Source organism: Artemia sp. Qi Xiang Cuo, chromosome 11, assembly GCF_049724085.1.
Source record: "Artemia sp. Qi Xiang Cuo chromosome 11, ASM4972408v1, whole genome shotgun sequence".
Classification (NCBI taxonomy): Eukaryota; Metazoa; Arthropoda; class Branchiopoda; order Anostraca; family Artemiidae; genus Artemia; species Artemia sp. Qi Xiang Cuo.
The window spans coordinates 38,335,393-38,359,679 of NC_142804.1; the positions used below are offsets into that span (position 1 = coordinate 38,335,393).

The following is a 24,287-nucleotide window of genomic DNA, read 5'->3' on the forward strand; positions in this document are numbered from 1 at the left end:
TGATTTGAGATCAATTTGACAAAAACAATCATCTCTATCAACTACAACCGTATAATACAGAAGTAGATAGATAAGACCTGCGAGGGAGCAACGATTTTGCCTAGCGGGCATTCAGATCAGAGAGACAGAGACAGTTTGACAGTGCATTAGTGGAAGTGTGATTCTGATGGTAAGTATTTAGTTTAGTTATTAATATTGATAACTTGTGTCTTATGCTTCCCAAAATGTTTAAGATAGTATATTTTTATAAAACAAGAAAGTTTTCTTCGTTCTAATGTAGTGGCTTGCCCCTCCTGAAGGAAACACTATAAAATTATCAAAAATAATATTTTGATCAGATAATAACATCTGATCAAAAATAACAAGAAGACAGATCACGGATGCGTTTTTATTTCTTATTTGTTCTAGTGTCCTTTTTAAGAGACCGTAAAGATTGGAAGGCAACTAAACCTCCTCCCATGACGTAATTTGTCTCTTATTTTGTTTTCGAATGTTTTTGTGCATCGACAAGAATCAGTCTCCCAGTCCTATGGGCCCCATTATTGAGATTTCTTGTAGCCAACTACCAACAATGAGCTCTCAGAATGTTAATGGTTATCTAGTTAGCAGAACTCCAGAAGTAGTAAGAAAAAGAAAAAGCATGGCCATAAGCAGTACTAAAAGCAATAAAGAAGAATCTCATACAACCTCACATATTTTGACCAATATTAGAGAACAGTATTCTGACGTGGAAGTTATAGATCGAGACAAAAATATAAGAAGCCATCTGGCTGTTGGGAGTGTTATTGCAGATTCAGAGTTGAGCCGGTCTGCGAGAACTGGTCTAGCAAGGGAAAAAGAAATTCAGTCAGATAGCTCAACAGTTGATGCTAGCTGTAGCAACAGTTTAAAAGATGACGAAACGGCTTCGGTTACTGATGAAGTAGAATCACACGTTGGAACAACTGCTGGAGCTAAGAAAGCTATCACAAGGAAGCAGAATGACAAAAGAAAACTTCCACCAAATTGGAATATTGACCCTGAGAGTAAACATTACATCGGCAAAGGGCACACAGGGTAGCTTCGCTGTATTCTGTGTAATACCAATATATCAGGTAGTATTTTCATATTAGGGGCCACCTAAGCAATCCTACTCATTTAATAATATGTCTGCAACACTTGGTACTGCTCCCATGGTACGGTTCTCAACAGATACTATAGAAAAGAATGATAGGGTTCTACAAAGTCAGAAAATCAGGCAGGCCAAACGGATTTTAAGTGGATTTCTGGCGAGGCATAAATGGCAATCAATAGTATGAAAGAACTTCCAAAAACCTTAAAGAGAGCATTTTCTGAGTTGGAAATAGCAAAGTGTGTTCTGTGTATTCGTACAAAAACTACACATGTGATTAATAAAATAATTGGAGAAGCTTATGTTGACTTGTGCAACCTAACGAAAAATAACTGTTTTTCGGTAATCATTGACAAAAGTACTGATGTGAGTAATTCAAAAAGTCTAGTTGTTGTTATTCGTCATCTCGATGAAGTGAAGGAGGCTAAGAATGGTGGATGGAAGAAAGTTGTGAAGGACTCATTCTTGCAATTGATTGAAGTACAGCAGTGCACAGTTAAAGATCTATATACAGTGCAAACAGAAGTTCTGTTTAAAAAGATTGGAGTGCCAAAGCAGAATCTGATTAGTTTCGCATCAGATAATGCATCGGTGATGATGGTGGCATTAGGTGGTGTGCAAGAAAAGCTTTCGCTGGATTTGCTAAACCTATTTGTTTCTGGGTGTACGTACCCCTCCAACCATTTGTGTGCCAGAGCAGCAAGTCAAAAGCTACCTACAGACGTCAAAGAATTCCGTCAAGACCTCAAGACCTGCGCCATTTCACAGCTAGGTGGCTTTTCCGAATTCCAACTATTGTGCGGTATCTCGAACAATGGGATTTTTTGACACTTTTCTTTCGGAGTGGAAGCTTTAAAGAAGGAAACAAGCCAGTCAAAGCCACAGCTATACTTGAAAAATTACTGTCTCCTACATTCAAAGCTAATTTTGCTTTCCTTGCATATAGCCTATCATTTGCTAATGACCTTAATCGGTTGTGTCGAGAAGTGAAAGAAGTAGACCGTGGCAGTCGTGAAGAGGTTATCAATAACCAAATTTCACTATCAGCGGCAACTGCCTTTAAAACGGCATATACGAATGCATGATAGAATTGAGCGACGAAATAAGGAAAAGGGTTTTCAGTTCAAAATACTCGTCGGCTAAAACTTAAGACAGACTGGACCCAAAGATAGCTATGTCTCCTGACCACTCAAACTTAAGCATTTTCCAACTACTCGTCCTTTTTCCAAATTTGGCAAACGCTGCCATTTTGCGCTGATCTCAAGAAATGTGCAAATTCTGACCCAGTGTATTTCTGGTTTAAAGTACTAGATCGAAGTGATGGTCCTCGAGTCAAAAGTTTCCCATTCTTGGGTGAATTTATGATGAAAATGCTTAGCCTACTACATTCTTCTGCTTGTGCCGAGAGGGTCTATTTAACTGTTAATTTAAACAAAACAGAATTGAGAAATAAACTCGGTTTTACTAATCTTAATGCTGTTCTGGGGGCTAAACGAGTAGTTACCAAGGACTGGAAACCCCCCATGAGCATACTGGCACACCCCAACTGGTGAAATACTGGAAAAGGGTACAGAAAATCTGCAACTGCGAGTACTGCCATGGCCTCTGGTTCAGATAGTGATGTTTAATGTCATATTTTTGGTCATTTTTTATGTATAGTTTTTGTAGTACAGAGCAGTTGGAACCTCAGATAACTCAAAGTTTATAATGCCAGTTCCAGTTTTAAAATAAAAGATGCCGTTATCTAGACGTTTAAAATGATTTGAAAAATAGTGAAAGACATGGTCTCCATTGTACCATTTGTGGGGATATATCCAACTCGACCTTATAAGGTGAGTAAAGGATATTTTTAAGGTATTTTGGAGAAAAATATTGTTTCAACATTAAAATCTCCAGTACGTGCTACACCAGACAGTAACCTCCACAGTCACTTCTTCAATCAGTTTCAATTTTTTTTTTTTCTCTATTGTTTGTAGGCAGTAGCGTGTATTAGGGGAACTGGGCTACAGGAGCGATCCTCCCCTCCGTCGATATCTTCATAAAAGGAGAAAGGGGGATGTGTAAGCAAACTATTAAATTAAAAACAGGTCCCAGGAACTGCTTTTGGGCAATATTCTGTAAGAATACAAGATTAAAATTCGATTTTAGCCCCTGATTTGTATTGAAATCGTTATTTTGGACCAATTTTAGGGCGGTACTATAAACGGCCGTAAATGGCTGAAAAACAAGGACTCTTTTTGGCCTGTAGTAAAATGTTACTGTAATAACATATGTTACTCTGAACAATTTCTTCAAGTACTTTGAAGAATAACATACTGTATTAGAAGAGAAGGAAAAACGAAGGAATGGAGAAAGAAAGTGAATGAAAATATCTTGTACAAAATTTTCATAGATAGTACTGAACGTCACCAACAATCCGTGTATTACGCGAAGCGTAACACATGGAAAAAAATGGGGATATGGTACAATTTTTTTGTCTTTGGTACTTTTTTTGTGTAATTTGTGGTACCTATTGCTTTGAAATCTTGGCAATACTGCATGTTGTATTCCAGTTCTAGAATTGGATTTCCATCACTATCGTTGTTCAATTTATTGGGACTACAATTTTGTTAAACCATAAACTAGTTGGATGTTCTGACAGCTTCCAGGAACGCTCCTCAATGACCAGTTTCAGATATAAGTCCAAACAGATCCTTCTCCTGCTCAGAAGCAAACTTTTCCACTTATCATGAAGGTTAGTGAAATCGTCGGTTTCCAGTAAAACCCAAGTAATCATACTACAGAAATAATCCCGTAAAGTATGGTATTAACATTTAATAGGTCCGGTCAGGGTTGCCACCCTGGCATGGAAGAATTTACTAAATCTGAGAGGAAAAATTTACTAAATCGCATCTATTTTTACTGAACGTCAAATTTTTTTTTGGCGCGCACCATCAAGCACCGGTTTTTACTACAGGAGGACAATCAATAGGACTTACGCAATCTTTTTTCCTTTTTTTTCTCTTTTCCTTTTTTTCTCTTTTCCTTTTTTCTTTTGTTTTCATAGGATGATTGAAAATTCCGGAAACCTATAAGTTCAAAAATCCTTTTTTGGGATTATTTGGATGTACGGCTGGATAGGCGTCATATTCCAGGTGCGGTGTATCCATGACGTCAAACAATAGTCTGGAATCTTGGATTCTGAAAATTCTGCTCATGAAGCCCAATTTTAAATTTGTCAAGGATCTGCAGATCATAAAATTCAGATATATTGAAAAATCAAAAAGTAACCTACGAAGATAAACAGCCGCAACTCATATTCATGAAGCAATTCAGGCAATAGAGTGCTTAGAATCTGAGGTGTGTTTGAAAGTGACGGCTTTTAAAATTTGTCCCCAGTTTCTGTTTTTAGGTTTGAAATCTAAACCCTTCAATTTTGCATTTTGATGAAGAAATTTGCCAGTTTTAAAACTCTAATTGGGCTGGTCTTTAAATAAGGGATAAGCTGCTTACAAAGAATTCTGGCAAATTTTAAAGCAATTAATTTAGGATTTTTTTTAACTGATTTTTTTCTGGATTCTCTCTCGTTCGTATTCAAGGGAATCAAAAACCAATACAATGTATGTCACTTCAAAACGGAAATGACGTAATCGGCTACCCGTTTAGTTGTAAAATTATGTAAATAAAAAAGTCCACCTCAAATTGGACTAGTGCTGCCAAGAAAAAGAAAACTTATATAACATACAATAATTAGTTTAAAAAATATAACGTTGTGTCAGTAGTCGTCATGTCAGACAAATCATAAAAATTGAAAAGTAAGAAGAAAAATATGTAGTCACAGTTAAAAAAAAATGTCACACTTAAAATGCTTTAATCGTACTCGGCCTCAACCGAATTTAAAGTAGTGTCGAATTCTGACTGAAGGGATCTACTTGGTTCCATTTCTTGATAGACTCCGTTTCCAGAAGTGTCTTTAAAAAGGGACAAAGCTAACTAACAAACGTAGCAGCTGTTATGAGAGTCTGTGAAAATTTTCTGAAAACAAATTAAGCCGGCATACCAGTCCTGATTTTAAATAGTTTGCCTTTCAAAGCGAGTATCAAGAAGAAGCCAAGAGAAAAGTAGAAATTTTTAAGCGCTAGGGTTGACGCGAAATCGCAAAAATGAGAGCAATAGTCAGGGCTTCCACTATCCCCGATTTTTCGGGGATTTCCCCGAAAATCGATGTGTCTCCCCGAAAAAAAATTTGGTTCCCCGAATCCCCGAAATTTCCCCGAAAATCATTCAATCACGGTGTCACCCCTAGTAACTATCCCTAGCAAACATTACTTTACATACCATAATTTTTCACTACACTTTTGTTCGTTAATTTTCGTCTCCTGTGGTACTTTGCATAAAAACCAGGCCGATGTAATTTAAGCATAGACGGTTCTTTATATTTTCACAAAAGTGTCATTTTCCTGGATTTAGATAAAACCATTTTGAATGCAGTATTCCAAATTCTATAAGATTCTTACATTTATGTCATTCGAGGTCAAGACACTCTTGACAAAATTAGCCAAGAATTATATTGAAGTTGTTTAACGGAATACTCAGCTGGATTTTGGGTTTTGAAATTGAACTTCTAAAGAGGGAGAAATGTTTTGAAAACCGAATCATAAGTTTAAAATTTGTTTTTTTTGTTATTTTTGGTTTTGGACTAACTGCACAAATGTTTAATACCTAATGATTGAACACATAACACATTGAAGGAATTGATCTTTTTGCTAAGAATTCTTACAATTAAAATTGATCTTTAATCCGTAGTGTAAATTTTAATTTCTTTTCTTTTTCTTATCTGAGAATTGTATTTGTCACACCACCCTTTATCGTTTAAACTGCAGTTTTAGGATTTTTTTACGGTCTTGCAAAGCTGTTAGTTAGGCAAAGAAAATTTTACGGAATATATGTTCTGCTCAAATTCGGGATAGCCAAGTAAACTTGTTTAAATATTTAGGTCTACCTTTACACCCTCTAATGCTTGAACAATTAGTAACCCTGTATGAAGGCTAATTCTAAGATAAAAACAAATTAATTTGAAGAAATTGGGATATAATTATTTCTTCTTGAGAACTATCCCTAAATACCATATTCTTACCATAAAAAATGCACCACCTCCTCCCCTCATAATGAGGTAAAACTTAGCTATAGACTATGCACAAGGTCGGGAAATAGGGGATTTAAGCTGAAGTGACCCCAAAATTTCCATTACAGCTTAAAGTAAAAATTTGGTTATTAGACTCATATTGTTTTCTTGTCAAGTTTTATATTATTGTTGGACTTATTTATCACGAACTGCTGGTTAATAATACCAAATAATGTTAGTGTGAAGAAAAATAATAAGTAACTTTTATATAATTTGTAGCCTAAAGGCTATCATGTCCAGGTATTAGATGGGCTGATAAAAAAATGAGACTGCAATAAGTACTATATTGGGAACACGGATGGGCGCAGGGTTGGTGGGAGAGGTGGAAGTTAATCGATGACCACCTAGTAATTATAAGGTAACAAATGGAAAGTAAAGCGTAGTAGAAACAAACAATAAACAAATGCATTTTCCGCAGGGGGGGGGGGTATTTTACGATTGTATTTACCACAGGGGTACTTTCTGCGGGGGGTATTTTCAGCGGGAGAGTATTTTCTGCGGGGGGCATTTTTGTGAGGGGGGATGGGTATTTTTCGGTTTCGGTACTTGTTAAGAATCTAGTAAACATGCGATAAGTGAAGTTTCGCTAATGCTAATGAAATAAAACAAAGTATGATAAAAATATAATAGTTTAGAAACAAATTTAGGCTATATATTTGTACATTGTGGGGGGGGGGGGGAAGCATAGCATATTTTAAATATATAACCTAGCATAAACTAGGTACCTTTTTTTTGCCCCTTCAACCCCAAAAACTAAAGTTTAAACATTTTTCACGGAGTGAGCAATACCTCACAAGGCAGCGGAAACCTGTTTTTCATTAGGATTTCATTAGATTCTAGATGTGGTACTTTGCGTGTTTACTGGATTCTTAACAAGTACCCCGATTTTTTTTCCGCGGGGGGATTTTCTGGAAGGGGGGGGGTAAACACCTAAAACATTAGAACCAGTATGAAAAACCAATTTCATTTAGTTCTTGTTTGTTTTAATGTTGCCCCATACTTATAGGTTGAATTTTGTTTAAACCGCTAACAATATTTGTTTTTAATTATTATTAATGAATTACTGAGATTGATGACTTAATGAAAAACTGCTACTGGTATTTACAGTTCACATGTGTGCACTATTTTTTCTTAGACAATTTTGAAGTTTTCGCCGCAATACCAGCAATTAGTTTTCAGCTATGGTTTCTAATCCCGTGCTCTGGCTCTAAAACCTACTTTGTAAAAGGCTTGATTTACTACGCGGATCCAAGCCCTACTTGAGCCTGAAAACGAAGCTAAAACCAATTTTGGCTTCAAATTTTTGCAACGAAATTGCATTTCGTTTTCCCCCCGAAAATTTCCCGAATTTTGAAGACTTGTCCCCGAAATTTTAAGACTTATCACCGAATTTTAGAATTCGAGAGTGGAAGCCGTGGCAATAGTAGCCATAATATCTAACATAATCGAAATCAGACTTTTTAATGAATGGGCCCTATTTTTTCCCTGAATTCATGGAAAATAACAAAAGTTTTGTTTACTACAAATCATGACTTTTTACTAGATTTTGGGAAATTTACTAGATCCTCAAAATTTACTATTTTTTTATTTTACTAGATCTAGTAAATTCTACTGACAGTGGCTACCCCTGGTCCAGTCTTGTACTTATATAGAAAAGGCAAGAATAGATTGTTTTTCTTTTATTAATACACTGTAACTATTCCATAAGCGATAAGTGATTTAAAAAAATCATATGATATTTCTCCATTGCTCCAAAATATTAATTATAAGCAAAAATTGTTTGTACATAAATTACTGCATGTTCATAAGAACATTTGTACATAAATTTACTTTAAATGACACCATAGTCAAATTCAATATAATATTCAAGAAATTTCAATCTACTAGTGAAGTCCAAACCATTTTGATTAATCTGACCCATTACGTCGAGAATTCCTTTTTTCTACTGAAAAGTGCATAAATCTTAATAATTTCAATAATTTGTCGGAATTCAATAAGCAAGTCACAATTCCAACGGAAAATTTGGATTTTTTTGCTTGTTTGAATTCAATAAGCAATAAGCAAGAAAAATTGGTTGTTTTTTTTACTTGTTTGAATTCGAGCAAAACATTTTGTTGGAAATCCATTTTTTCTACAATGTATTGGCGTCGAAAATTAAAATTTTTCTACTGAAAAGTGCATACATCTTAATAATTTCAAAATTTGTCGGAATTCTATAAGCAAGTCACAGTTTAAGCAGAAAAAAGTTGCTTGTTTTGCTTATTTGAGTTCACTAAGCAAGTCCCAATTCCAAAAGAAAAATTGAATTTTTTTTGACTTGTTTGAATTCGAGCAAAACATTTTGTTGGGATTCATTTTTTTTACAGCGTGACAGCTATTAATTGCCGGTAAGGTATTTCTCGGCCATAGAACCTTACTGGTTCTATCCTAATACATATTAATAGATAGCCTTAAACTCATCAAATTGTAATGTATTTTAAATAAAAAATAAAGAGTGAACAGTTTTGACGCATGTATTGTTTTAAATTTTAATTTTTTAGCGTTTCGGTTATTACTGATACAGATTGTATCAGTATAGGCTATTAAATAATAACAAAAACAGTCATTTTTCTGATTACGATCGTAAGCAAAATAAAACGATTGCAGCTGCAGTGGCCTTGCCTGTCAAATTAATAGTTCAAACCACGTCCTTAAAATCATAATCGAAGCAGTCAAACGCATGTGATGATGTATGTACTTTTATTGTTCAAATTTGTTGTGAATTTTTTGACTAATCTATCTAACTGTCTACCTGTAAGACACCTAGCAGCACCAAAAATACGAAACTGTGGCTACCTCTTGAATCTTGAACCAGTTAAAGGTCTACTTCTTCAACAGTTTGATTATGCCGGTCGTTTTGTATGAGTATGACACTTGAACCCTGAAGATAGCAACGAGAGCAACCTCTTCACGTTCGAGATGTGGCGGCTTCCATCGCTTACAAACATCGGTTACAACCAGGGCTTCCGCTATCCCCGAATTTTCGAGGATTTCTCCGAAAATCTATGCGTCTCCCTGAAAAAAAAAACGTGGTTCCCCGAATCCGCGAAATTTTCCCGAAAATCAGGCAATCACGGTGTCACCCCTAGTGACTATCCCTATCAAATATTAGTTTACATACCATAATTTTTCACTGCTCTCTTGTTCGTTAATTTTCGTCTCCTGTGTTACTTTGCATAAAATCCAGACAGATACAATTTAAGCGTAGACGGTTCTTCATGTGTTCAGAAAAGTTTCATTTTCCTGAATTTAGATTAAACTTCGAATACAGTATTCCGAATGTTATAAGATTCTTTCATTTACATTACTCGTGGTAAGACAATCTTGACAGGATTATTCAAGAATTATACTTGAAGTTGTTTAATGGAACCTTCAGTTGGATTTTGGGTTTTGAAATGAACTTATAAAGAAGGGGAATTGTTTTGAAAGCCGGATCGTGAGTTAATTTCTTTTTTTGCTATTTTTGGTTTTGGACATACTGTAGGCTATTAATGTTTATTACATAATGCATGAACGCATGATATATTGAAGGAATTGATCTTTTTGCCAGGAATCCTTACCATTGAAATTTTTGTTTCATTTGGCGTGTACAAATTAAGTTCTTTTCTTTTTTATCTGAGAATTGTATTTGTCATGCCACCTTTTATCCTCAATCATGTTCACCTTCCAATCCCCTCACAATTATTATTCTTGTCCCTTCACCGGTGTGGTATTTTCAGTGAGCGTATCATTTTAAACTACAGTTTTAGGATCTTTTTACGCTGTTGCAAAGCTGTTAGTTAGGCGAAGGAAATTTTACGGAAAATATATTCTGCTCAAATTAGGGATGACCTATTAAATCTGTTTATTTATCTAAGCCTGCCTTTACAACTTCTAATGCTTGAATAATTAGTAACCCTGTATGAATGATAATCCTGAGATAGAAACAAAAGAATATAAAGAAAATGCGGAAGAACTGTATTTTTTCTTAAAAACTGTCCCTAGATACAATCTTCTTACCGTAAAAGTTGCACCATAACTCTCTCCCCCGACCCCTCCTAATGAGCTGAAATTTAGCTCTATACTATGTACAAGGTCGGGAAATAGGGGATTTGAACGGAATTGACCCCAAAAATATTATTCATAAAAAAGGTTACATCACAGCTTAAAGTAAAAATTTGGCTTTTAGGATCATGTTGTTTTCTTGTGAATTTTCATATTATTTTCGGACTTATTTATCACGAACCGTTGGTTAATAATGCAAAATAATGTTAGTGTGAAGAAAAAGAATAAATAACTTTTGCATGATTTGTAGCTTATAGCTATCATCTCCAGGCATTAGATGGGCTGATATAAAAATAAGACTGTAATAAGTACTATATTTGGAACATGGACGGCCGCAGGGGTGGTGGGAGGGGTGGGGGTTAGTCGCCAGTCGGTGACTATATATAGTAATCATGAGGTAACGAAAAGAATGGAAAACATAGTAGAAACAAACAATAACAAAAATGTATGTTCCCGAGGGGGTATTTTCCACAGGAGATTGGGTATTTTCCGAAGTGTATTCTCAGCGGGGGAGTATTTTCAGTGGGGGTATTTTTTTGGAGGGTGAGGTGGGGGGTGGGGAGAGAATTTTAATTTTTTCCACGGGCCAGATTTTCCGGGGGGGGGGGGGTAAACACCTAGAACTTTAGAATCAGCATGAAAAACCACGAATGTGTCAATTGTCGTAAAAATTCCCTTTTTAATTTAAGTTTAAATTTACTTTTTTAATTTAGTTTCTGTTAGTTTTAATGTTGCCTCTTACTTAAGGGTTGAATTTTGTCTATTTAATTTACCTATCTACAAACTGCAAACAACATTTTTTTTTGTTTTCAAATATTATTATTAAATTACTGAAATTAATGAAAAATTGCTGCTGCTATTTACAGCTCACATGTGTTCACTATTTTTTTAATTTGAAAACAATTCTGACGTTATTGACGCAATATCCGCAGTAAGAATTTTCAGCTACGGGTTCCAGTCCCGTGCTTTTGGCTCTAAAACCTACTCTGTAAAAGGCGTGATTCAATACGCAGATCCAAGCTCTACTTAAGCCCGAAAACGAAGCTAAAACTAATTTTGGCTCCCATGTTTTCGCAACGAAATTCCATTTCGTTTTTCCCCCGAAAATTCTCCGAATCTTGAAGACTTGTCCCCGAATTTTTAAGACTTATACCCGAATTTTATGATTCGAGAGTGGAAGCCCTGGCTACACCGACTTTTTGACAAATGAGGTGGTGCCAAGGCATCTGAAATGTTCTGATAGGATCGTAAACAAAATCTGACGGTTGCGACAGTAGTGTCTTGGGCATTTCAAATTAATAGTCCAAAACTTTCCCAAAAATCAATCCCGAAGCAACGATGTATGGACACCGACCACAAGCGAGACTGCGGAATGTAAACTTGTGACCATCAGCGCACTGCACAATTATACAAAACAGTGCTAAATGTTATCTCAAACATGTTGAAACAGGAAAATGGCAGATGTGCCCTGAGCTGTGTAAATATCGCTCGATTTTATCTTTCAATTTAAGATAAATTTTAACTTTACAACCAAGATAAGATAAGATAAGTTTTATTCTTCATTAAATACACATACAATATTACATGTTATTAATCCCTCAAAGGCTCATTGGCCTGTACAAAGAGGGACGACATATGAATTACATACTCAGAGATAAAAAACAAAAGAAAATTTAAAATGATCATTTACTCCCATATGAAGGAGAAGAAAAGAAAATATAGATAAACTGGAAACTATAGAAAAAATTAGAATAAATAAACTAAATTTATTAATTATATTAAATAGACTCAAAAAGAAAAATAATAATAATAATAAAAAAAAAAAAAAAAAAAAAATATTATTATTACTATAAACGAATTCCTATCGTCGAAACAGAATTATGTGTATTGTCAGGTAGAACCAACATCATAATAGCTGTTACGATATTATTCATAGCTCTTATCCAAGATATTAAAATATCATAACTTAAGCCATGTACAGCCCTTTTAAGCTTGTATTTAAAACTATATAAATTCCAGTTCAATCAGCTCTTCTTATTTCTGAGGCTAGGTAGCAAAATTGAGCCATTGACGAATTAAGCTATCTATCGAGGAGATTTTCCAAATACTTTTACTATTTTTTAGTTTGCATACACGAACTAAAAATTGTAACTGAAAATCGTTCTCTATTCTTCAACTATAGTATATGAAGTGTGAAGAATGAGTACGAGTCACATGAAAAACGGAGCATAAGGAATTATGCGTAGTTTTGGAGTATTACAGTGGTTTCACATTGACTTAGTAACTGGGGTTACTTAAACTATATTTAAGATTTGTGAATATGTAAACTTGTTTCGAATTGGTGAATTAGTTCCTGTTGATAAATTGCATACTGTTTTTACATTTTTACGTTAAATAGCTCATGTTGCGGAATGACAACGTGAAACCGCGATTAACTCTAGTTAATGTATGTTCACAATGCATTGAAATAAGGATAAACACAACTTTGTGAAGTTGTGCTCCATGATTAGCATTCTTTGGTATGTAACAGAAAAGCAAAATAGAAATTGCTTGACCTAAACCTGGGTTGCAGAACATGCATAAAATAAAGTGATTTCTCTGTTACTTCGTCCCTACTACAAGAATTCATGTCAGGACTACGGTGTTTTAAGGGCATAGGGTAGATGAAAATGGTTGAAAACATATACCAAGTAGCTCATGAAACATATCTATGTACCAGAAAAATATCTAAAGTATAAGCAAAATAACAGCAACTGCATGTATTTCAAACGATTTCTAGCTTTTGTAGACTTTCCGCTATTCCAGCTTCTCACTGTCTACGACCGCACTAAACATTTCAGTTTAGATTTTGGCTTGGTTTGCATTCCGTATACGATATCAAACTGTGTTTTTTTTTTGTTTAGGGGCGGGGAAGGTACATAGGTTAGGTTCCGTATTTAATATATGCAATGATTTACCCCCCTCCCCCCCTAATGTGGAAATATATAGCACAAACTTGATTATAAACTATTATATATTCATCCTATTTTATTTTATTTCATTATCATTAACCAAACTTGACTTTTTAGAGAGGCCCATAAAATGGGAAAGTACCCAAAATTGATTTAAATACAAGTGCTAAGTACTATAGCGGGTTCAAAGCCAATGAAAATCAGTCCTTTAAAAATCCTCCTTTACTAGCTTGCAGCGATCAATGAAACCATGAAAGGCATAATCTTACTTAACTTACTTAAATCCCGATACTTAACTTCTGGTGGAAACAGTGGGTTAGCTATTATTATTTTGCGTCATAAGCATCACCAAAGATTCAAGTCAAAGCAATGAACGTTCGATTACCATCATATAAAATGTTTAATGATCCTAAAAAGCTGTGTATTAATTTGGATTTATGTAAAACTTAACAGTCTGAAAAATTACCACAATTTGCTTATCTATCAATAAATTTAGTTGATAACTTGCTAGCATACCGTTTTGTAATTTATTTCAATTGTTCATAGCTGATGATCAATATAAAGAAGCCAAATGATTTTTCGCTCCAGGACATAAGTTTTACTTGCAGTTGCCTACCGTTCTTGCAGTTGCCTTACAGTTGCCTACATATTCTTGACAATACTTAAATAAAAAAGTAGAAAAAGGAGTGTTCGGTTACTAAAGCTATTTCATGTCTTTTTTTTGCCTTTTCAGAGACAGAAACGCAAAGACATTACATTCAATATCATATTGTTGTTCAGCTAGTTATTTAAATGAACTTATAAGTTAAAGGTATATAATTGAGATTTTATTAGAACGTTTTAAAACCAATAGGCTTACTTAAATCTTTGGATATCCTAGAAATTGCGGTCATACTGGCTATGCTAAACCTCTTGTTTAGAGCGCGCATCTTACCTCTTGTTATCTCTTGTGTAGAAAACGTTTAGAATTCAGGACAGATAAAAATTGTGACTTTGTTTTCATTTGAGTGAGATTACCAATACGAAAAACTTTGTACAGGGAACCAGGCATGTAGGCAAATATTTAATTCGGGGGAGGGGACACGCGTAAAAATTAGTTATACGAGACCAAAAATTTCACTAAACATTGCACACATCTTGATATTGTAGAGGGGACGGAGGAAAATGGCCACAAGAGTTCCCTCCATGCTGACCTATTGGAATTTTTTAAAAGAAAATAGTTCAAAACTCTTTCATTGGAAATGTATACACGGTAGTCAACTTATTCTCTGTTCAGGCAGAGCATGCAAGGTAGGGGCACTTTTGGTCGGCGAAAGCCTCTCCATTGCCGAAATCCCAAGACTTTACTTTTTTCCCATAATCGTTTTTTGCTTTATTTTCTGCGCTATTTCACTACTTTATTGTTTCTTTGCTATTGACTAGCTTCATTCGAGAAAAAAAAATTCGGAGAAAGAATTTCCTACGATCCCAAAATATTGAGGGCTGAGGTGGTACAGTCATGAAGACTCCGTGCACGCACTAATGCAAACCATTTGAATAAATGGAATCACAATTCTTGCAGTCCAAGTACGTAAACGACAGTTGAGCTATTCTCTGCTTAGACAAGATCGTAAGCGGGGGAGGAACCTTTGCCCTGCCACCCAAATCCCAAAAGCCTGAGATGTTTCACGGCTCCCTCTCATTCCCATTATTTTCCATGCAATTTGCCTATCTTTTTTTTGCAACTCACTTTATTAATTAGGCCGCAAAACCAATGTAGTATATTGAAGAGATTTAAGCTAACGTTATGGATACATGAATATACCCTTCTTAAAAAAGGTCAAAAGTGTCTTAGCGAGCAGCTACAATGCTCATTTCAACAATGACAAAAGCGCGCCTAGATTTGAGCCAAAAATCTGAGAAACTGGGTACCGCAGGAGTGCAGACGATTATTGTTGCCCTATTTTGCCCTTTTGCCCTTTATACAATAGGGTACGAAAAGGTGTTCATAAATAAAACCTCCAAATTTCCAAAGCAGCAAGAATTTTCTTTGCAAGCTTAATGTAACCCATCAAAAGCTATGAGCCTGAGAAAATTTGTCTGATTTTCAAAAAGGGTGGAAATATCAGGGAGATGTGTTTGCTTGTTTTTTATTTATTTTTTCCCAGGGGTGATTATGTCGAACCGATGGTCCTAGAAGATTGGGAGAGGATTCATTCAAACTGAAATTAAAAGTTTTACTGCCATTTTTCCGTGACCAAAAAGATTGTAGGGCAACTAGCCCCCCATCCCAGGTATTTTTTTCTCAAAGACATCCAATCAAAATTTTGAGATGACCATTTTGTTCACCACAGTTGAAATAGTCCAATAACTATACTTCTGGGGATGACATGACCCTCACCATGGCCCTTAGAGAAAGGTCTGTTAGTTACGAAACTTGCCCATTGGCAACCTACGTACACTGTTCAGTGATTTTGGTGGGTATGATTTTCTACCGAGAGGGAGGCGAATTTCCCAGCATTATTTGAAAAACGATGAGAAATTAAATGAATAATCAAATTTTTTAAACCGGAAGTAAGAAGCACATTAAAACGCAACATGATCAGAAATTTTTCTTTATATTAGATCCGTGGCTCTTTACGCTAAAGTTTGACTTTTTGTACCAATTCTTTAAGAACGACCAATGAAATTTATATATCAGTAGATACACCAAAGGAAACTGCTTTTTATGTTGATGTTAAATATATAAGTTTCATCAAGCTTAGTCCTCCCCATCAAAAGTTACCAGCTTGAGAAAAATTGCCTTATTTTAAAAAAGGGGGAAACACCCCCTAAAAGTCATAGAATCTTAATAAAAACCACATCATCAGATTCAGCGTATCAGAGAATCTGACTGTCAAGGTTTCAAGCTCCTATCTGCACAAATGTGGAATTTTGTAGTTTTTGCCAAAAGAAAGGCCACGGATGCGTGTTTATTTGTTTGTTTTTTATTGTTTTTTTTTTCCAGGGGTGATCGTATTGACCCAGTGGTCCTAGAATTTCGCGAGAGGGCTCATTGGAATGTAAGTTAAAAGTCCTAGTCCCCTTTTTAAGTGACAAAAAATTGGAGGGCAAATATGCCCCCTCCCATGCCCATTTTTTACCAAAGTCACCGGATCAAAATTTTGAGATAGCCATTTTGTTCATCGTAGTTGAAATATCTAATAAGTATGTCTTTGAAGACGACTTAATCCTCCACAGTCCCGGGGGGAAGGACTGAAATTTATGAACTTTGCCCAATGATTACATATAGTATTGGTTATTGGTAAGCATACAGACGTTTTCAGGGGGATTTTTTTCTGGTGGGGGAGGGGTTGAGGGATTGGGTGAAGTGGGAGGATCTTTCAATGGAAGAATTTTTCATGGGAGAAGAGAATTTCCATGAAGGGGGCTCTGAATTTCCCAGCATTATTAAAAAAACAATCAGAAATTAAAAAAAAACAAGTTTATTTCAACTAAAAGTAAGAAGTAACCTTAGAACTTAAAACGAAGAGAAATTATTACGTATATGAGGGGGTTTGTCCCCTCGTCAATACCTCACTCTTTACATTAAAGCATTTTTAGTCATTTCAAAAGAGCTATTTATTCAAATTAAACGACTTTTATGATTCAGGGTCGACCCCCCCCCCACATTACAAACATGAGGAGGTTCGCCCCCTCGTCAATACCTCGCTCTTTACGCTAAATTTTGAATCTTGCTAAATAATGGCCGATATACGCAACAATTTGTTCGTGTTATTTTCCGGCCTATCATAGCATTTAATTTTACCTTAAGCAGCTTCATAACTATGATTTTTATATGATAATAAACCAAAGATATTGTATGTCTTCGGCTTGCGGTTGTTATTAAATAAGAAATTAAATAAAAAAAACAAGTTTTTTAAATTGAAAGTAAGGAGCGATATTAAAACTTACAACTAACAGAAATTATTCCGTATATGAAAGGGGCTGTCCCCTCCTCAACACCTCGCTCTTTATGCTAAAGTTTTTACTTTTTCAATAAATAAAGTTGTGTGACAGATTTAAACTTTAGCGTAAAGAGCGAGGCGTTGAGGAAGGGACAGCCCCTTTCATATACGGAATAATTTCTGTTCGTTTTAAGTTTTAATGTCGTTCCTTACTTTCAGTTAAAAAAGCTTGTTTTTTTTAATATTTAATATCCATATAATACTTGAGAGCATGCCAGGTCGCAACTAATGTCGCTCCTTACTTTCAGTTTAAAAAGCTTGTTTTTTTTATTTAATTTCTGGTCGTTTTTTAGTTAATGCAGCTTTTATTTTGGCTAAACGTCATTGAATAAGTAAAAAAAATTTGCATAAAAAATTTACTTTTCTTTTGCTATATGGATGTCTTTATAGATTAACTAACATAACTAACTTCTATATTCGTAATCTTTCTTCTGGCAAAAAATACAAAGTTGCAGATTTTGCAGATATGAGCTTGAAACCTATGTAATAGGGTTTTCTGACACTCTGAATCTGACGGTTTGATTTTCATTAAAATTCTTTCACTTGTAGGGGATGTTTCCCCCCTCCCTCTGTAACAAATTGGGTAAATTTTATCAGGCTCGTAGCCTTTGTTGAGTTATACTAAAATTAATAAAATTTATATATTTAGAATCAGCATTATAAACACATTCTTTTGATACATTTATTGACATCAAAATTTTTAAAGTTTTTAAAAGTTTCGATTACTATTGAGCCGTATCGCTTTTTTTTTTATTGTTTTTTTTATTACGTATATGTTATTACGTATATGAGGGTGTTCTCCCCCTTAGTCAATACCACGCTCTTTACGTTAAAAGTTAAAAAAATTTGATTCACAAACCCCTGAATCACAAAGGCCGTTTAATTAGAATAGATAGCTCTTTTGAAAGCACTAAAAAAACTGTAGCGTAAAAAGCGAGGTATTGACTTGGGGAAGAACCCCCTCACATAGGTTATAATTTCTGTTCGTTTTAAGTTCTAATGCTGCTTCTTACTTTCAGTTGAAAAAACTTGTTTTTTTTAATTTAATTTCTAATCGTATTTTAAATAATGCTTGGAAATCCGGCGCCCCCTTCATAGAAATGTCCTTTACCCCAAAGAAACATCCTCCACGGAAAGATTCTCCAGAGTAACCCCATCCTCTAGCCCCCTCCAGAAAAAAATCCTTCCTGAAAATGTCTGTATACTTCCCAATAATCAATAAATAATGCTGGCAAGTCCGGCGCCCCCTTCATGGCAATTTCCCTTCCCCCATGAAAAATTCCTTCATGGAAAGATCCTCCAACATAACCCCCAACCCACCCTTCCGTCCCATTACCAGAAAAAAACCCTCCTGAAAACTTCTGTATACTTCCCAATAACCAATACTAGGCCTAGATGTTAACAGTGGGTAAAGTTCATAACTTTTAGCCCTGCCTCTGGGACCTTTAGGGAATTAAGTCTTCCTAAAAGACATATTTATCATATTTTCGATCGTGTTGAACAAAATGGCTATCTCAAAATTTTTATCGGGCGATTTTGGGAAAAAAATGAGCGTGGGACGGGGCCTAGTTGCCCCCCATTTTTTTTGGTCGCTTAAAAAGGAAACTAGAGCTTACAATTTCCGTTCAAATGAGCCCTCCCACGATATTCTAGGACCACTGGGTCGATACGATCCCCCCTGGGGAAAAAAAAAGAAAAAAAACAAAAAAACACATAAACACGTATCCGTAATCTTTCTTCTGGCAAAAAATAGAAAATTCCACATTTTGTAGATAGGTGCTTGAAACCTCTACAATAGGGTTCTCTGATACGTTGAATATGATAGTGTGATTTTCATTAAGGTTCTATAATTTTTTGGGGGTCTTTCCCCCTTTTTTCGAAAATCAGGCAAATTTTTTCAGGCTCGTAACTTTTGATGGGTAGCACTAAACTTGATGAAAGTTATATATTTGAAATCAGCATTAAAATCTGATTCTTTTGATGTATCTATTGGTATCAAAAACGCGTTTTCTAGAGTTTCGGTTACCATTGAGCCAGGTCGCTCCTTACTTACAGTTCTTTACCACGAACTGTTTGAAAACAAGTTTTTTTCAAGTGAAAGTAAGGAATAACATTAAAAGTTAAAACAAACATAAATTATTATGTATATCTTTAAAGATCTTTTCTTTCGTTCATTTCAGTCATTTGAGAATTGCTCAACAGGTGACTTTCATTGGAGAATCTTTACATGGAAAAATTTCTCGTGGGGGAAGGGAATTTTCGATGGAGGGGGAGCTGGATTTCCCGACATTATTTAAAAACAATCACAAATTAAATAAAAAAATAAGTTTTTTCGACTGAAATTAAGAAGCAACATTAAAATATAGAATAAACAGCAAATATCAAACAGTTCGTGGTAACGAACTGTAAGTAAGTAGCGACACGGCTCAATGGTAACCGAAACTTTAAAAAACGGGATTTTGATACCAATAGATACATCACAAGAATTAGATTTTAATTCTTATTTCAAATATATAACTTTCATTAAGTTTAATTTTACCCATCAAAAGTTACGTGCCTGAGAAAATTTGGCTGATTTTCGAAAAAAGGGGGAAAGACCCCTAAAAGTTATAGAACCTTAATGAAAATCACACCATCATATTCAGCGTATCAGAGAACCCTACTGTAGAGGTTTCAAGCTCCTATCTACGAAAATGTGGAATTTTCCATTTTTTGCCAGAAGAAAGATCACGGATGCCTGTTTATTTGTTTGTTTGTTTGTTTGTTTGTTTGTTTTTTTTCCCCAGGGGTGATCGTATCGACCCAGTGGTCCTTGAATATCGTGGGAGGACTCATTCAAATTGAAATTAAAAGTTGTGGTTCCCTTTATTAGTGACCAAAAAAATGGAGGGCAACTAGGCCCCCTCCGACACTCATTTTTTTCCCAAAGTCACCCGATCAAAATTTTGAGATAGCCATTTTGTTCAGCATGGTCGAAAATATGATAACTATGTCTTTTAGAATGACTTAATTCCCCGAAGTACCCAGAGGAGGGCTAAAAGATATGAACTTTACCCAATGTTAACATATAGTATTGGTTATTCGGAAGTATACAGAAGTTTTCAGGAGGTTTTTTTCTGCTAGTGGGAGGGAAGGGTGGGTCGGGGATTATGTTGGAGGATCTGTTCATGAAGGAAGTTTTCATGGGGGAAGGGAAATCGCCATGAAGGGGGCGCCGGACTTGCCAGCATTATTTATTGGTTATTGGGAAGTATACAACCATTTTCAGGAAGGATTTTTTCTGGAGGGGGGGCTAGAGGAGGGAGTTACTCTGGAGAATGTTTCCGTGGAGGATGTTTCTTTGGGGTAAGGGACATTTCTATGAAGGGGGCGCCGGATTTCCAAGTATTATTTAAAAAACGATCAGAAATTAAATAAAAAAAAACAAGTTTTTTCAACTGAAATGTAAGAAGGAATATTAGAACTTAAAACGAACAGAAATTATAACGTATGTGAGGGGTTCTCCCCCAAGTCAATACCTCGCTCTTTACGCTACAGTTTTTTTTTTAGTGCTTTCAAAAGAGATATATCTTCTAATTAAATGGCCTGTGTGAGTCAGGGGTTTGTTAATCAAATTTTTTTTTAAATTTTAACGTAAAGAGAGTGGTCTTGAATAAGGACAGAACCCCCTCATATACGTAATAACATATACGTAATAAAAAAACAATAAAAAAACAAGCGATACGGCTCAATAGTAATCGAAACTTTTAAAAACGTAATTTTGATGTTAATAAATGTATCAAAAGAATGTGTTTATAATGCTGATCCTAAATATATAAATTTTATTAAGTTTAGTATTACTCATCAAAGGCTACGAGCCTGAGAAAATTTACTCGATTTTTTAAAGAGGGGGAAACATCCCCTACAAGTGAAAGAATTTTAATGAAAATCACACCGTCAGATTCAGCGTATCAGAAAACCCTATTACATAGGTTTCAAGCTCATATCTGCAAAAATCTGCAACTTTGTATTTTTTGCCAGAAGAAAAATATACGAATATAGAAGTTAGTTAGGTAAGTTAATTTGTAAAGACATCCATTTAGCAAAAGAAAAAGTAAAATTTTTATGCAAATAAAAGCTGCATTAACTAAAAAACGATCAGAAATTAAATAACAAAAACAAGTTTTTTAAACTGAAAGTAAGGAGCGACATTAAAACTTAAAACGAACAGAAATTATTCCGTATATGAAAGGGGCGGTCCCCTCCACAACGCCGCGCTCGTTACTCTAAATTTTTTTATTTTTTTAAAAAAAATATTTTTGATAAATTAAAAATTTTTATTGTTTTAAAAAAAAAATTTGTTATAAAGAGTAAAAAATTATAGTAAATAGAGAGGCGTTTAGGAGGGGACAGCCCCTTTCATATACGGAATAATTTCTGTTCGTTTTAAGTTTTAACGTCGTTCCTTACTTTCAGTTAAAAAAACTTGTTTTTTTTATTTAATTACGTATATAAGACGGCTGCCTCTCCTCAATAGCTCACTCTTACGCTAAAATTTCTTTTTTAACTTTTAAAAGAGGTTACTATTCTAATTAAACATCCTTTATGATTGAGGAGTCAACTTAAGCAATTGGAACACAAATCAAACTTAGTTTATTATAAGGTTATTATTAGTTAAAAAAAAGTAAAATTAATATTAAAATTTCGTTTTAATTATTCATGTACGGTGAGCCAAATGCAAAACCTGTCTTAACTCAAAAAAGTTCAGAAATTAAATAAAAAACAAGTCTTTTTTTAACTGAAAGTAAGGAGCGACATTAAAAATAAAACAAACAGAAATTTTTCCGTATTTGAAAGGGGCTGTCCACTCCTCAACGCCCCGCTCTTACGCTAAAGTTTTACTCTTTCTCACAACTCGAATTTTTAAAACAATAAAAAACATTAGCGTAAAGAGTGGGGCGTTGAGGAGGAGACAGCCCCTTTCATATACGGAAAAACTTCTGTTCGTTTTAAGTTTTAATGTCACTCCTTACTTTCAGCTAAAAAAAACTTTTTTTTTGTAGTCGTTGACTAAGATCAACACAATTGTGTTGACAAAGATATGTCTTTGAAGCCTCTGTTTTATAAAGGCTATTTGAAACAGTTTAGGGTCTTTGTTCCGAAGGCTGCATTGACCATGTCCCATTGGAAGGGACGCTGAATGGATCTTTCGATCGTTCTAAATAAGATGGCTACTATAGCCTGATATTCTAATCGAATGCAACGTGGGGCTGAAGCGGTTGTTGAAGGAACAAAGGGCTATGAAATTGTGGATGGATATTCTTCGATCCGTTTCAGCTCCCAAAAATAGGACTAGAACGTCCGATCAAATGAGCTCTCTCCCAACTTTCTAAAATCATCCGTTTTATGTGACGCGGCCGAAGAAAACTTTGGAAGGCGTGTCGCTCTTTTTATGCCAATTCTATTACTTTGGCTAATACCTATCAAAACACGCAGAATTCCGGCCGGGGGGAAGGAGCCTAATTTTACTAAGTTTTATTGAATTCGACGGACAAAAAGATAAGTCACACAAGTCATAGAAATAAAAAAAAAAATCAGTTTAAGGAAGCAAATCTGTAATTTTTCCTGATTCCTCTGTCAAAAAGCGAAGTATACTATTAAAATTGGCAAATCCCGGTAATTTTGCAGTATTCAGGATAATGTTTGTGGTCAATGATTACTCTGGGGCGATAGACCCAGCCCCCTAAGTAACTTTCCCATGGTATGACAGATGTTTGTTTGAATTGTAAGGCGTGTTTGTTTGAATTGTGACATCTATTGCCGGTATACTACCCTTTAAACTGTACGAACTTAGATGAAGTCTTTCAAAGTGCTGGATCTAATGGCCCTCCGTTCGGCCAAATCCTGTAGAAAAAGTACATTTGAAGCTGATTGAGATAAATTGCTACAGTTTGCCGTATTTGGTCTCCCATATCACGTCTCCTTTGTATTTGGTATTTGGTCTCCATTGGTCTCCCATGTCTCCCATATCACGAATTCCTTTTTTCCATTTTCTATTTCAATTTAGGTCAAGTATGAAGTCCCTGTTTTTATCAAGTTAGCCTTTTATTCAATATGTGCAGAAGCTCATAATGACTTTAATTGCTAAAAGAATCGATTATACGACAAGCGAACAAGATATTTCACTGGCTAATTTGGCCACGAATTCAAAACATGGTATGTTTTGTAAGATGTAAGTTGCAAAAACAGTCTCCCTTTCAAAATAAGGGCAATTAAAAATCCATCCGACAGTGTTCGATCATTCTTGAGTTTTGAAGACAAAGTAAAAATCATATGAGAATTTCTATTTTTTGTCGTCAGTTGCCAAGCAAAGAAGATGGAGAGTTTTAGCTAAATTGTCTTAAATACATTAAGAATGTGATGTAAATGTTCTGATTTCTGACAACGAAAAAGTTTGGTAGTTATTTGGTGGAAAAGTTTTCGTAGGAAAGTATTTTCATGAATGGTCTCAAGCGTGAAAGAGATTGACAGGAATTCTCTTACTTTTTCAGTAGTATTTAAGATTTTTGATAAAAGATAAGAAAATAACACTTATTTTTAACCTATCTAACGCTGTCAGATATTTGTTGGATACTGAAAGTATGCGTAGTTTCTATCAAAGCTGAATTTCTTGAGTGAACATGGAATAGAAAACAGAATAAATTCTTATGCCCAAGTTTCCTGTGGGTAGGACCACAGTGTGTCAACAGGAGGAATTTTGTTCAACATTTTTCAGAGGTAGTTGTTACTTTTTTTTCCTCCCCTCCTCCTCTCCACTCGGTGATATTTTAATACAAAAACATAAAACATATAAATCTTAAAACTTTATACATTATCATATCACCTAAACTTCAAAAAAAAATAAAATTATTATATACCAGTCAATGCATTAGTGGACATGAAGGCACATAATCATTTAACTTTTTTTCTTGCCAAATATCTATCGCTCCCCCCGTTCCAGTGTGTCCTTCCCC

The 24,287-nt window shown here is 35.0% G+C and overlaps 1 protein-coding gene and 1 pseudogene across 1 annotated transcript in view; one reads left to right on the forward strand and one right to left on the reverse strand.

Moving 5' to 3' along the window:
- The first annotated feature begins 1,279 nt into the window (after positions 1-1,279).
- LOC148946954 (uncharacterized) overlaps positions 1,280-24,287 on the forward strand; it is a 138,741-nt gene continuing 115,733 nt past the window's right edge. The window contains exon 1 of the mRNA XM_089096467.1: positions 1,280-1,908. Coding sequence (XP_088952593.1) covers positions 1,280-1,908 — 629 coding nt within the window. The remainder of the gene's footprint in view (positions 1,909-24,287) is intronic.
- LOC148946955 (small nucleolar RNA U3) lies at positions 3,744-3,919 on the reverse strand (annotated as a pseudogene).